At 53.0% G+C, this 14,135-nt stretch overlaps 7 protein-coding genes across 7 annotated transcripts; 2 read left to right on the forward strand and 5 right to left on the reverse strand.

Annotated features, from left to right (window-relative positions):
• Positions 1-13: 13 nt before the first annotated feature.
• NEUTE1DRAFT_134116 (uncharacterized protein) lies at positions 14-629 on the reverse strand (the record flags this gene model as incomplete). The annotated part of the gene is made up of 2 exons (XM_009849117.1): positions 14-524; positions 589-629. 2 exons carry the CDS (start codon positions 627-629, stop codon positions 14-16), a joined length of 552 nt encoding a protein of 183 aa, XP_009847419.1.
• Positions 630-1,565: 936 nt separating this feature from the next.
• On the reverse strand, positions 1,566-2,497 carry NEUTE1DRAFT_143583 (uncharacterized protein; the record flags this gene model as incomplete). The annotated part of the gene is made up of 2 exons (XM_009849118.1): positions 1,566-2,198; positions 2,254-2,497. 2 exons carry the CDS (start codon positions 2,292-2,294, stop codon positions 1,772-1,774), a joined length of 468 nt encoding a protein of 155 aa, XP_009847420.1.
• Positions 2,498-4,286: 1,789 nt separating this feature from the next.
• On the reverse strand, positions 4,287-5,980 carry NEUTE1DRAFT_119344 (uncharacterized protein; the record flags this gene model as incomplete). Its single annotated transcript, XM_009849119.1, has 2 exons — positions 4,287-5,669; positions 5,739-5,980. 2 exons carry the CDS (start codon positions 5,886-5,888, stop codon positions 4,440-4,442), a joined length of 1,380 nt encoding a protein of 459 aa, XP_009847421.1.
• A 1,003-nt stretch (positions 5,981-6,983) lies between these two features.
• NEUTE1DRAFT_74801 (uncharacterized protein) lies at positions 6,984-8,413 on the reverse strand (the record flags this gene model as incomplete). Its single annotated transcript, XM_009849120.1, has 1 exon — positions 6,984-8,413. One exon carries the CDS (start codon positions 8,332-8,334, stop codon positions 6,991-6,993), a length of 1,344 nt encoding a protein of 447 aa, XP_009847422.1.
• A 319-nt stretch (positions 8,414-8,732) lies between these two features.
• NEUTE1DRAFT_115598 (uncharacterized protein) lies at positions 8,733-9,010 on the forward strand (the record flags this gene model as incomplete). Its single annotated transcript, XM_009849121.1, has 1 exon — positions 8,733-9,010. The coding sequence occupies one exon, from the start codon at positions 8,812-8,814 to the stop codon at positions 8,980-8,982; it is 171 nt and encodes a 56-aa protein (XP_009847423.1).
• Positions 9,011-9,066: 56 nt separating this feature from the next.
• Positions 9,067-10,443, forward strand: NEUTE1DRAFT_115599 (uncharacterized protein; the record flags this gene model as incomplete). The annotated part of the gene is made up of 2 exons (XM_009849122.1): positions 9,067-9,755; positions 9,815-10,443. The coding sequence occupies 2 exons, from the start codon at positions 9,124-9,126 to the stop codon at positions 10,206-10,208; spliced, it is 1,026 nt and encodes a 341-aa protein (XP_009847424.1).
• Positions 10,444-10,776: 333 nt separating this feature from the next.
• NEUTE1DRAFT_37225 (uncharacterized protein) lies at positions 10,777-13,933 on the reverse strand (the record flags this gene model as incomplete). The annotated part of the gene is made up of 4 exons (XM_009848878.1): positions 10,777-10,983; positions 11,511-12,471; positions 12,574-13,374; positions 13,512-13,933. 4 exons carry the CDS (start codon positions 13,931-13,933, stop codon positions 10,777-10,779), a joined length of 2,391 nt encoding a protein of 796 aa, XP_009847180.1.
• Positions 13,934-14,135: the final 202 nt, after the last annotated feature.

Raw genomic sequence — 14,135 nt, forward strand, 5'->3', positions numbered from 1 at the left:
TCCATTTCACTCCCTAACAAGCAGCAGTCCTAACCGCATAAACAGTCGTACACCCAATCTTATTACACACATCCGCCCCTCCACACGGGAAACTCACACTCGCCGTCGGCAGTACCTGGCACCCACATGGCTTGGTGATGGTACTCGTAGTCGTGCACTGCGGGACGAAGCAACTCTTGCAAGCCGTTGCCGTGGCCGTGACGGTAGGGCATTGTGCGGCAGGCGAGGAAGAGCAGATGTCGGTCTTGGTGGTGGTGGTGGTGGAGATGGAGGTGACGACGGCGGTTTGGGTGACGGGGACAGATACTGTAGAGGTATAAGTGGAGATTTCCGTGGTGGTGACTTGCTGGATGTAGGACTCGGTCGTGGTGCTGATACTTGTGCTGATCTGGGTCTCGGTGATGGTGTCGTATTCCGTCTTGGTGACGGTGCGGGTCACGGTCGGCGGGCCTCCTGGGTTGGCGGTGGTGCGCCGGGTGGTGGTGATGGTGGACGGTTGGAGGGTGATTTGGCCGAGGACGGAGCTGGGTCAGTTAGTGTCAGTAAGAGTCTGGTTATAGAGAGGGTAAAGGACACGGGTGAACTCACCTCGCTGCTGCAAGGAATAAAACCGCAATCTTTTGGACCATTTTGACAACAAAGGCTGGAGCTGGATAGATTGAGATAGGAGATGGGATTTTCAGTCGATTCACCTTGAAAATGTAGGCACCAGGCTGTCATGTTTATTTCCTGTGAAGAGGAGGCGAGCTTTTATCTTCATCACTGACCAATTCCTCATTCGATGCGGCCTGTCCAGCACCGTCAGCTGGAAATAGCACCCGGATAGATCCCTTCGTAAAGTCCCTAAATTGTCAGTTGATATTGGAGGCTGCCATCACGAACCGAGGATCAAGAAAGCCAAGAGATCTCGACAATCCCCTCTTGTACGGATCCTGTGCTTTGGAATTGCGATCCTTGGTGTTGTGCGGTGGTGATGGGAGCTGAGTGTAAGGCAAGCCAATCAGCCATCGCCTCCAAATTGTCTCGTTATTACCGAGTAGATTGGTGTTGCACTTTTGACTGCACTAGCTGTCAACGTTCCGCGAGTGAACTTCGATGCTACCACGGTTTGGGATCTCGGATCCAGGTTTCCATGGACGGGAAGTTATAAATAGCAGCTCCGAGTCAATGAACCAATATCTGGGGTAGGTAGGACTGGTGTGGGTGATGAGAGACCTCCGGTTCTGTACATGTGAGCAATGGGTGGTTCCCGCACCTCGGCGATGTCATGAAGACAAACATCCATTCCTGAGCTGACCTTGATAGAGCCCGGCTCGACATTGGAATTTGTGTGGAGCTCAGCAGCGTCCAGTCCAACCGATTACAACCCAAGGTAAATCCCAAACTAATAACAGTTTCACTGGGCAAGCACATGTAGTTGTGTGTAGAAGATTGATGGACCTTTTCTCTTTAGATGACTAAACTACCTAGGTATCTAAGACCCGATGCTGTGTCTGGCACTTCGGACCGGACATGGTCCAGCCGGAATGCCAAGTATACACCGGCGCCTTTGAACACTGGGGTCTCCCAAATGTTCGAAATACATTGATGTATCCCTTCCGCCAAGTCAAAAGCCGCAAGACTTTCACCTTCGTTGATACCTAGTGTAGTACCATCTTCTGCTTCTCTTTTATCCTCCAAAGTAATGCAAGCAGACATCTCATGGCCCTCAAGGTGACCATAAACTTTCACGAAACATAGCGCAATGTTTCGTGCATGAGGTGTCGGGGCTTTACAGCCTGTTCCAGGCATAGTGTGTCGGAGAGGCACTGGGAGTCTCAGAGGCGCTGGGAGTCTCAGAGGCACTGGGAGTCTCAGAGACACTGGGAGTCTCAGAGACACTGGGAGTCTCAGAGGGACTGGGAGTCTCACTGGGTGTCGGAGAGGCGGTCACATAGTAGTACGGGTACTTGTGATGACCTTTTCCATGCTTCTTGGTGACAGTGACCGTAACCGTATCGGTCTCGGTGACAGTGTCGGTTACGGTGGCGGTGACAGTGTTGGTGATGGTGTCGGTGGCGGTGACAGTGTTGGTGATGGTGTCGGTGGCGGTGACAGTGTTGGTGATGGTGTCGGTTTCGGTGGCGGTGACGGTGACGGTCTTGGTGACCTTGTTCTTGGGCCAGTAGTCCCCGGGAATCGCACCTCCAAGGACGGAGCTAGGTTGGTGTCAGCGAGCACAGAGTGATGAGAGGGTGTAAAAGGTGGACTCACCTCGCCGCCGCGAGGAACAGGACTGCGGTCATTTGAACCATCTTGACAAGACTGAGGGTGGATTGAGTTGCGAAGTGAGTAGGTAGTAGTAGTAGTTTGCTTGGTCTGTTGACTTTGGAGTGTTGGGTGCTGTGATGAAAAAATGTTTCTGTTCCGCGAAGGGGAGACGGTATTTTATAGACAATTCTTGTCAACGTCTCGCCCAATGTAGTCCGTCCAGCGAACGTGGATCACAAGGCAAATCATCTCAAGCACAAGCCAATCTCAACCTACCTACCTAGTTAGAGATCTGGCAAGGCAAGTCAAGCCAACTAGGTAGAATGTAGGCACATTCAAGCAATGTCAAGCCAAGTCGAGTCAATGTAGGATGTGGGCAAATCAACCTGAGGCAATTCAGGGGGACGTTGACTTGCCTTGCTTGGTGACTTGTTGACAATTGCATGCGCCCCTTTTCGTCAGACATGCCTTACCCATCCAACACACTGAGTGCGTATCTTGTTGCGGTGACCCAAGTGAGAATGTACGTGCAAATATTGATGCAAGTCAATTATGCCCAAAGAGGGGATCACAACTCGGCAACGAAGCTTGATCTCCTCGGCATGATCCAATGTCTGGGGTAGGGGTATGTAGGATCAGTTGCAAGGTAAACCGGGTTTCGTTGCCAGTGTTGAAGACCAAGAGAGATGCAAGCTGAATCCAAATCACATCCCGATGCTCTGGTTTATCGGACCCCGACGCATCCAAACACTCAAAGACATATCGCAAAGGGACCGAAAATGACTCATGACATGGCTCATGGTGAAACAAGCAGGACCGACAGATGACATGCTTTTGGTCTTGAGGTATCATATCCAAACTGCATCATCCTCACGACTTCGTATAGGTAGGTAGGTATCTTGTTGCTCTTTCCAGTCTCCTCGGCGGCGGCATGCGAACATCGCATAGACCACCCTAGTTCTGGTTCCTGACGACAAGATTTCCTGCTGCCTGTCAGTCATGCAATTCAAAAGCTGCCCCTGGGGATCATCGAAGTCCCTTCTCCAACCAACACAGCCTACCGCGAGAAATTTGCCGAGGCTCGCCAGTCCATCTCCTCTTTTGGCGCCAGGCCAGATAGAACAAGGGGACAGCACAAATCTGGGCAGGATAAGCGCGAACCTGTACATTGAACCGCACCCTAGTTGGAGTGGATGGTGGGTAATGTTCTCAAGTTTAGACTGACTAAACAAACACATACCTCGTATAGGTCTGCTTGCATATGCTGGCTTAGGGAGCGCCCGTTCTGCGCTGCCGGGCGCTTAAAGAGGAGACATGTTGACGATACGCGAGTTTCTTCTGCATATACGGTAATGCCCTCCCCCTCCTTGCCTTTATACCACCTTCATCGTCCCCGTCGTCTGTCCCCCACCTAGCGACTCAACCCTCAAGAAAAGGGGGGGCACCACAAATCTGGGTAGCGTTGCTTCTCGCATGCTTCGCCAGGCTTTCCGTGTACCGGCTTTCCCCATATGCCTGGCTTCCTTGCTTCTCATATTCGTGTATGCCTTCCCATCAGGTAGCCTAGTGCTATTCCTCAAAAGTGACTTGCAGGTCGTTCATGTCGGGTACCTTCCGGGTTGTCGTCGGGGTCAGGTTGGCAGAGGGTTCCATGTTCTCGTAAGTGAGTAAGAGGCAAAGAAGAAAAGACCTCATCTGCAGCGCTGGCTGGGACTGCTCATCGGGATCGGCGAATTGAAGGTGCGCTTGGGGAAGCTAAATTAGCAAGCAGGATGATGCGATGTGGGAGATTGCAGGTGCAGGAGTTGCGCGCTGGGAAATGCGGGTAAGTTGGAGCGTAGCAGACAAGAAAGGAAAGAAACTCCAGGGAGGACCAAGGCACGCACATGACACGAGACGTCAAGAAAGGGTTGGAATGCGGGATAGCTCCAGATCTTGATGGGAGTCTGTGGGGATTGGAACCTTCTGGGCGAGGCGTGGAGGATACACTGGAATGTGGCAGAGAAGATTGGGAGATCTCCAGAGGGAAAAAAGCTGAACTTGGAACCCGCGCCTGGCGGTGAAGCTTTCGAAATCATTACTGATAGCTGACTGAGCAACGAGAAGAGAAATTGTACGATATTGGGGTGCATACGCCCTACTCCCACCTCTTTTTTCCGACTGTGATTCCCCCGTCATAGCTTGGGTAGTCAATTCCCATTACTTTGCTCGTCCAGCACGCAAAAGGCCTTGAAAGTCTCAAACTGGTCATCCTCGCTTTCGAGCACACACTCGGCCGTAGCGCCGACAAAGAAAACGTGGCCCTTCTTGATCTCCTGTACCTTGGGGCCAACTGAAATCTTGCCTTGACCCTCGGTGCAGATGATGATGCTTGGGCCGTCAATGGGCTTGAAGGTGACCTTGGATCCCTGGCTCTTGAGCAACGAGCGGATGACACTGAACTCCTCGATTGGTGGGTTGTACTCTACAATCTCTGATTGGGTGTCGATGGCAGCCTGGTTCAGTGTCGCGCCAGCTTCGCGCTTGTTCTTGACATCCTGGGTGTAGTCGGTGGGCTCCATCTTCTGCTGTTCGATAGGCGCAAAGTCATATGTAAGCATGTTGACCAAATTGTCGACGTCCTTGAACTTGGGGGTGAAGCCTGCGCGCACAACATTGTCGCTGCTGGCCATGCATTCGATGATGTCGCCGCTGATGTAGGCATGGATATCGTCTGCCCTGAGATAGATCGCTTCACCCGCCTTCATCTCGACAAAGTTGAGGAAGAAAAGGACAAAGAGGCCGTAGTCGGCACCAAATTGTCCGTATAGGCGACCGACTAGTTCAGAGAGCTTGGCACCGCCTGGCGAGGGCACAGTGGTACCGGCGAAATCAGCGCCGGCGCTCTTGGCCGACTGAACAAGCTTCTCGGCAGCAGCAGTCATGTCCGCCTCAGATGAAGCCATGAGTGCACCAAAAGCACTTTGTAGCACCTTCTTGTTCTCCGCCATGGCCTCCTCCGATTCGTTTCCGTCATTCCTCTTGACAGTCTCGGCAAATGCCTTCGCCTTGTCCTCACCCACCAGCTGTCGCAGAGCAGGCACGTTGTCGAGGAAGTGGGCAATCTCCTTCAACGGACGAAAGCCGCAGAGGCCCTCGAAGTCGCTGATGGCAATGGCCATCTCGGGCTTGTGGTTGTCATCGGGGTAGTTCTTGGGGTCGCGGGCGTGCAGCTTCTCGGCGAGCTTCTTGTTGGGGTGGGCCTGGATCGATAGGGCTTTCTGGATGGACAGGACCTTGAAGAGGAAGGGCAGCTTGTTTTGGTAGCGCTCGGCGATGGCGGGGGAGAGGAGAGCTTGATTGTCTTGGATGAGCTCGAGCAGGGTGCGGCCAGTGTGTTTGTCCTTGGACGGATTGGAGGGATGCGTGCCCATCCATAGCTGTGGGTGGTGAAGGTTAGCGGTTGACGCATGAGGACACGAGGGAGAACAAAACGGGTGTGTTTCTACCTCGGCATATGGCTTCTCCTCATCAATCTTGAACTCGTTGTCATCAAGCGAGGCGGCAGCAAACTGGGCGGCGCGCGACGAGTTTCCCTTCTTTCCCCATTCGTACGAGTTGACCCCGCATTGGAGCTGGATGAGAGGAACTGGAAGCATGGCTGTGGATGGAAAGTTTGGACCGAGTCAGATTCGGGTTGAGACGACGGCGTTGAGTGGTGGTAAGTAAGTATTATTGTCGACCAAGACGACAGCGACAACGACGCAACGAATGCTGGTCAGGTCAGGGGAAAATAAAGTTTGGGACGGAACCCCTCATTATGTACGTCACTCCATGAAAACGGGACGAACGGCTGAAACGACTGTGGAGGCCCAGGCTAAAGTCTAATTTTACGACGTCACTAACAAATGTTGCCGCTAGGGCTATGGGCACACTCTTTGTTAGGGACCCCCCTGTTCATGGGTACGGTTAGCGTCATGCACTAACAAGAGCAATGTGCCCGTGGACAAGAGTGAACAAGACTGACCATGACGACCATTCGGGCTTCTATGGAATGACCACTGGAGGTATAAATAGAGGGGAAAGTAAAAGAGGCCACTTTGCCCAACTGACATGGAGAATTTTTGGACATGGACGAGCTCAGAGTCCACAGCCGGGGCAGGGCAGAAACCGGGAAGTCGAAACTGCCCTGGTACCACAGTATGGAGAAAAGTGCCGGTACGAGATCGTTCTCAACCCATCCACCAACGACGTCGCCTCGTGAACTTCAGTGACTGTGCCGTGTATTCCCACATGACTTCCTAGACGGTTTCACAAAAGACGACAGCCCAGACAAATGGTATCAGTCTAATCCTTTCAGCCCCCTGTTTCCCATGGCCCCCTTTCCCCAACCAACATGATCAAAGATGGTGTCTATGTGCCACCATTGCAGTTGAAGGGGTTTTGCTATCAAACGTAGTATGTATCTCGTACAGAAAAAGAAAGGAAAACGCAAATGACAAAACACATACAAGCCCGTAACTCCGACCCAAGAGAGAGAAACACATGAAATTATATGCCCACATCCACATCCACTGGTTGGCATAACCTGGTCCACTTCCACAGGGCCTCGGTCTCGGCACCAACCTCAGCCTCCACGATAAAAGGTCTCAGGCACTACCGAAACCCCGGACTCCTCGGCGTCATCGGGCTACTTCTTTGACTGCTTCCCCTTGGTTGCTTAACCGGCGACGACCCCGAGCACGTAAGGCCTGACCACACCTAATCATCCGGCGTAACATCTCCCTCCTTGCCCGTCACCTTTGCAAACACGGTCCTCTGGCCCGCATCCTCTTCCTCCTCCTCCTTGCCGAACTTGGTCATGCTGAACTCGGGCACCCTCCTGCTCATTGGCCTGAGGAGACCGCCGGGGTTCTGCCTCGAGCGGCGCTTGCGCTCCAGCTCGCGCTCCTCCTTTTGCAGGGCGCGCTCGTCTTGGTCGTTGAGGAATGTGCCTTCGAGCGAGAGGTAGCCGTAATCGCCGGCGAGACCGACGTCAAAGTTCTTGATTCTGAAGCGCACCTTGCCCGAGACCTTCTTGCCCGAGGCGTCGACCCAGTAGCCGGTCGTGTGCACTTGTTCGACAACCTGCAGCTCTTCGCCATCCAGCTGGTCCTCTTCCTCTTGTTGTTCCTCCTCCTCCTGCTGCTCCTCCTCTTGTTGGTTGTAGGACTTGTGGTCGCCCTTGAGATCTACCCACTTCCACCCCTTCGGCAGCCTCTTGGCCTCGATACTGGCGTTGAACCTCCCCCAGCATTGCACGCCAATGTGGCCTTCGGACTGCAGCTGGACAACACCCTCCATCCACTTGCCGCGGGCGGGCTTGAATATGTGTGCGTCAAAGGTCAGGTAGGCAAAACCGACGGCGTATTCGTCAACCGAACGTAGGAGGGCGGGGGTCTTGTCGGTGGGCGGGTTGATGACGGAGGCTTGCACGGGGCGCTCCGAGAGGTTCAGGTTGGTATAGCGGAGGAGAACGCCGCGAAGGACGGGGGAGTAGTGGTTGAGCAGAGGTTCGAGGTGTTGGGCAGCGACGTTGGTAATGGGCTTGTCGAAACCGCAGGGGTAGAAGGGCACATAGAGCGAGTGGACCTGGGTGTAGAAGGGAAAGTCGGCGTCGTCGTCAGTGGGGAAGGAGGTAGTGGTGTCGACGTCCATCGCATCGGTTGTGGTCTCGGGCTCGGGGGTGGCGGATGCTTGTCGCTTCTTCTTGTCCTTCTTGTCCTTCTTTTCCTTCTTCTCTTTCTTGTCCTTGCTCTTGCGCTTCTTCTTTTCCTCGGCCTCGGATTCTGATGCGACGGCCGCCTCCTGCTCAGCCTTCTCCTCCTCCTCCTCCTCAGGCTGCTCTGGCTCAGCCTCTACCTTGCTCTTCTTGGACTTTTTCGACTTCTTGGCCTTCTTGTCGGCCGTCTCGGTTTCTAGCGACTCGGACTTGGACTTCTTGTGCTTCTTGGGGGCATCTTCAACGGCGGGGACCTCTTCGGCCTCTTCTCTGGAGCGCTTCTTGTCTTTGTGCTTCTTCTCGGACTTTGTGGGTGGTGGCGAGCCGACTACTGATTGAGACATGATGGGCGACTGGGTGGTGTTGGCGACCGCGGGGGTGACTGGCAATTGGCGGCGGCGCGTGGTGGTTGCGAACTGAATGGGCCTTCAAGTCGACCTCGCAACTGAATTCGCGATTATCGATGCGAACAAACAAAAAAATTGTTGATTGCTTTGCCTGCCGCTGGGCTGCAGCTTTGAATCATTGACCAATGAAATGGTTGGATCTGGAAGTAGTGGGGTCATATTCTACATGGGAGGACCCATTGCCTGCCCCAGCGCAAGGGTCTTGAAGTCCCCTGCCATTGAATCAGTCACCTCTGTCAGCCGTCCAGCGAAAGCAAGAATGACGGATGTAGGGTCCGTCCTTTACTGATGGGAAGTCGGGGCAGATACACTAACCAGCGGCCGTCGGCCATCATCAACTCAGAGCCAAGTCTTCCGGCATTGACATAGGAAGCCGCCGTTTAACAAACATCAAGCACATTGCCTCCGGTTGCGATGCCGTGTCCATGTCCCGGGGCGGACTCGAGAGTCGGGAGATCTTCGCCGGTGTCACCCGGACTGCTCCCGGTGCGGGGCAAATGTGGGACACTCACTCACAGCGTCACCCAATTTCACTTCCTTTACGTGCTTGGACAACTTGTGCTTAGAAATACATATATAGGTTGATGGAAGAATGAATTGGAATTAGTACAATGAACAATTTATATCTCCTTCGTTCGCGACGTGTAGAGCTCCGACTGATAAACCCACAGAATCGCCCACCACCACACCCAACCTCACACCTCACCACTCAGACCCCAACCCAAAATGTCCAGCGACTTCAAACCCACCAACGTCCTCATCATAGGCGGCACCGGCACCATCGGCGCCTACATCACCTCTTCCCTCCTCTCTGCCGCCACTCCCAAACCCTACACCACTCTCTCCCTCTTCACCCGTCCCGGCTGGGACTCCAACCCCTCCTCCCAAAAGGCCCAACTCATCAAGCACTGGCAATCCCAAGGCCTCAACGTCGTAACCGGCGACGTCGAATCCCTCGACCAAGCAGGTTTCACCAAGGTCTTTGAAGACGGCAAGTTCGACACCGTCATCTCCTGCCTGGGCCGCGCTACGCTCAAGTACCAACCCAAAATCATCGACGCGGCTGAGCACTCACAAAGCGTGCAGTGGTTCTTGCCGTCCGAGTTTGGCACGGATGTGGCGCATAATGAGAAGAGTGCCCAGGAGCCGACGCACGTGGGCAAGTTGGCGCTGAGGAAACACATCAGGGAGAAGATTCAGCGGTTGAAGGTCACGTATGTGGTTACTGGGCCGTACTTTGACATGTGGCTTTATCCCACGCCTGGCTATGAGCAGGCTGGCGGGTTTGTGCCGGCGGAGAAGAAGGCGTACATCATTGGTGATGGCGAGGGCAAGGTTGGGTTTTGTACCATGTGGGAGTAAGTGTGATTTTCCTGTTTATTCCTCATATCAAACCCATACACTAACACCCACCCAGCGTCGGCAAATTCGTCACCGCCACCCTCCGCCACCCCGCCCAATCCTTCGGCAAAGCCCTCAAAGTCCAATCCTTCATTGTAACCCCCAATGAAGTCCTCTCGGAATTCCAGAAGCAAACCGGCTTCGATTTCGAGGTCATCAAGACCCCGCTCCCTGAGATTGAATCGCTCGAGGACGTCCTCTGGGACAAGAAGAGCGACAACCCGCAGCCCAATCCCTGGGCTACTCTCGTCACGCTGCGTAGGATCTGGGCTCGGGGCGGCACGCTGTACGAGAAGAATGATAATGAGGTATTGGAAGTCAACCAGGAGGATTTGGATACGTTGGAGGAAGGGGTGAGGAGGTATTTGGCTGGTGGATATAAGGGGGAGACGTTTGGAGTAAAGGCGTGAGGCGCGTGATGGCATGCGGGGCGTGATTCGAGAGGGGATGCATGGGGAAAGGGGAAAAAGTGCTAGAGGTGAACAGTGACTTGTGCTTGTCGAGGGTGGTGACTGCCCTTATCTCAACACCTTACTTCCATGTCCACTCTCGCTCTATCCGCTCGCCCTCTTGGAAATCCAGGCTAATCTTCGTTAGAGGTAGTTGTCGTCTTACAAATGAAACCCCCACGATTGATGGATGTAATGACTTTCTACCGGCGTGCCTGTAAGCCGCATCAGCTCCTCTTTCTTCTTCCGATACTCTGCCAACCAAGGCAAGTGATTTGCCGAGCAGGTCAACTTCTTGAAGCTCTTCATAAACTCCAGCGCAAAATTGTTGAAAGAATTGGCGTCAGCCAGCTTCTGGTATTCCTCTTCTGTGAGAGGGTTTCCTCTCCCCCATATTTCATTCAGGCTGTCTTGTAACCCTGGTATCCAAAAGGAACTCTCGTTCTGCGCCAAGCGAATATTCTCAAGCTTGGAGAGGACGCTATTTGCATCGTCGTAAGTGGCTGGCTCCCAAATCCACGGCTCATGCTCATCGTTTTTCTTCTGCCCTGCTACCAGGACCCTTGGATTGGTCTTCTTCAGTCCCGCTGCCCGTCTCCATATTGTATCCTTGTCCGTCACCGTGGCCGCCTTGTTCTCGCCAGTACCTGCTTCTCTTCGACGAGCCCGTCCAAGGGTCAAGAGCTCTGCGGCATATGCTGTATCGCATTCGATGACCACCACCTCGTCCATGTGCCTTAACTCATGCCCCATAATTTCAATGTCGATGTGCCAGTTGTCACCCTCCGGCGAATTCTTCCATATTTTCAGAAGCACTTTCTCTTCATTTTGTGGATAACGCTGGAAGAAATTTTCCACATATATCCGTGGCTTAGACAAAATTTCGAGGTCCTTCGAAAGCTTTGTCTGTTTGGTTCCAAAGTAGGATGGACATGTCAAGGCAGCAAGTAGAAGTAGCACTGCAGTTCTTTCGTTTGCCTCCAAGGTTTGCCGACTACTACCATTGGAGAAGCAGCCTTCCACGGTAGCGGAAAAGACATGTTCTGAAAACTCAAGAAAAGGATGTTCAGCCAAAATAGCTTCACCCACTTTGGCTTTGCCTAGTACCACTCTATCGTAGTTGGATCTTGTGTGGGGAAAGGGCCCTACGGTAGATGTAATGAAGAGGTAGATGAGGTAAGGTCGTGACCGGATAACGTCCATGTGGGGACTAAATTGAGGATATCGGACAAAAGGGATAACAATATTGTGGTACCCACGTACGGCGTAGGAACCTGCAAAATCGAACGGACGCGCCGTTGTGTGCATGATGTCGTCCACTTCGAGTATACGCCTACATGCTTCGAGCAGCATGATCTGAACGTCGCCTGGTAATGCGCTGTCGTCCCAATTGAGATGAACATCTTGCATGAGCTCATTTAAATAAAGTGCCCCGTCATCTGGACAGCGAGAATGCCAGTGCCTGAATATATGAGGATTAACCGGTTTCATAATCATGAGGTACGCTCTGGCGACATCAGCCTGTAATAGCCATGACCGGAGCTCGCTGAAGGTAGACCTGTCATGTGCCATAATCTGCTGGCCCTCTGGAGTATCTGTTAGAAACTCGAGTGCGGATCGATGAATGAAGTCAATGCTGCCATAATCACCATGTTCTAGAAGCCCGGCACTGCGTGTCTCTACGCGCTTCCCAAGTTTTTCACACCTTGCCTCTAGATCCGCGGGAAAGGACGCCGTGTCGTGATTCAGATATGCCAGGGAAATGGACGGGTCGAAGGCGGCAAGGAGATGGAACGTGGTGCAGCGTTTCTCAAATTTGTGGGAAGGCATGCGCCACCAATGTATGACCAGTTGGAAATACAGAGCCGCCTCTTTCCAGTAGAGATGTTGATCCTCGTTCAGGCGCTCCCACATGTCTTTGTAGAGTGGGTACAGGCCCGTTGGCATCTTGTCCAGCCGAGCGTACAGTTCGGATATGTCATCTTCGTTGGTGAGACCCCTTGAGAGACTTCGGACCGCAAGGGCAGTCCACAGAAAGACACCATCAGCCATGTTGCAGAGCTTGTTGACAAGTTTCTGATATTCCTTCTGGTTCTCAAGACCCACGACCTCATTTGAGAGTAGCTCAGCCTTGGCGTATTTCGCCATGTCGGAGCGGGTAAGGTCCTGTAGCCGCAGACTGCATAGGCCGCCCAATTTATTCTTGAACACAGCCTCCGGTCGACTGGAAACACACATTTTGACATTATCAAACGTTGACAGCCTCGCCACTAGGTCAAGCATATCGCGCGGGTCATCAGCAACGCTTGTGTTGGATGATCCGAACTCGTCAAGGCCATCCAAGAAGATCAACACAGGTCTGGTTGCGATGGCGTGGAGGGAGTCCATCATGGTTCTCTCCAAGTCCTCAAGTGTCCAATCTCCCCAGAGGTCTTTGAGCTTGAGGTCGGGGAAAGTGTCGATAACGTGATCAAGGGCGTGCTCATCATTGGATAGCAATTGGTAAAGTAGGTTGAGAAGGATCCCACGCAAACTTTTTTGAAGCGGCGAGCCGGCGGCCCAGAGGAAATGTGAAAGAATGAGATTTTGGCCGTCAGCTTGCCTTTGGGGATGCCAGAGAGCGGGATTGGTGACGAGAAATTTCATGAGTGTGCTTTTTCCAGATCCAGCCTTGCCTTGGATCCAGTAGATTTTGTCCTTTGGGGATTCCAGCCAGCAAGGAAAACAACTCCACGAGAGGTTGTTCTCGTGGGTTGTGCGATGTGGACAGACAGGTGTCAAGTTCTCTCCATCGGGTACACTCTGGATACTGTTCGGTGCTGACTGTATCATCCATCTACACGTCCCTGCAAAAGCCGCTTTGACCTGGCCAAGACGTTCACCCATAGTGTCGTATTTGAGGCTCTTGAGAAGTCGTTGTCGCTTTTCCTCCGCGGAAGCTTCCAGGGACGTTTCCTTGATCATTGCCTGCGTCTTTTTGACTTCAGAAGCAATGACTGTGGTTGCGGCATTTTGCACCGTGGATTCGGCCTTGACTACTTCCACAATAGAATCAGGGATCGATTTCATGAGGTCTTGGAGATTAGCCTGTCCTCGAGAGACAGCCTCTACGAAGCACTGGAGGGTACTGTCGAGTTGTTGAAAACCGGTTTCCATTTTCAGTTGAAGCGCGTCATTTTGGTTGCTTGCACATCATGATGATTTGGACAGTCAGCCGGCGCGAACAAACAATTAGATCTGTTGTAAGATACATCATGGCCTTACCAGATACGCAGAAGAAGGCCGGACTCGAGGACCTTTTGGTAATCGCGCATTTTCTTCTCCAGCTTGTCGATATTCCCTTCTTTGAACTTTGCCCGTAAACCCAATCGCAATGAGGGCAGGACTTTGCCTTTGGCAGAGGGACGGGTGAGCTTGTCGACCTGAACCTTGAGAGCAGAAATGGCGTCGAGGCATTTGTTTGCGATATCGAGCAGCTCCTTGTCATCCCGTGTAACTGGCCTCGCGGATGATATCGAACTTTTGAGACTCGTGGTGATTTGGGTGGAATGGGCCAGCAGTGTTGTCATGCTGGGATCTGGGGAGCCGGTACGGAAGATGGTGTGGCATACGGATGCCATTTCTATAGCAAAGCCGATAGTTTGCATGACATTGCACGCGAGCCCGAAGGCCTCGAGGCCGGACATTTTTTCGATGGCGGCGTGTTCTCAGAGACGAGATGCTACTTAGACACCTGAACTTGAACTTGTGAGTAAGTGTTCCACCGTGGGAGGACATGGCGACGGGGCGCTCCACCTACCTATACATATGATAAACCCCGGCTGGCTGTATAGTAGGTGGATGTTGGCCAAGCAGGCTCCAGGCAGGCCTCCTGGTCGACCACCATGC

Source organism: Neurospora tetrasperma (assembly GCF_000213175.1).
Source record: "Neurospora tetrasperma FGSC 2508 unplaced genomic scaffold NEUTE1scaffold_1, whole genome shotgun sequence".
In the NCBI taxonomy this organism is placed as follows: Eukaryota; Fungi; Ascomycota; class Sordariomycetes; order Sordariales; family Sordariaceae; genus Neurospora; species Neurospora tetrasperma.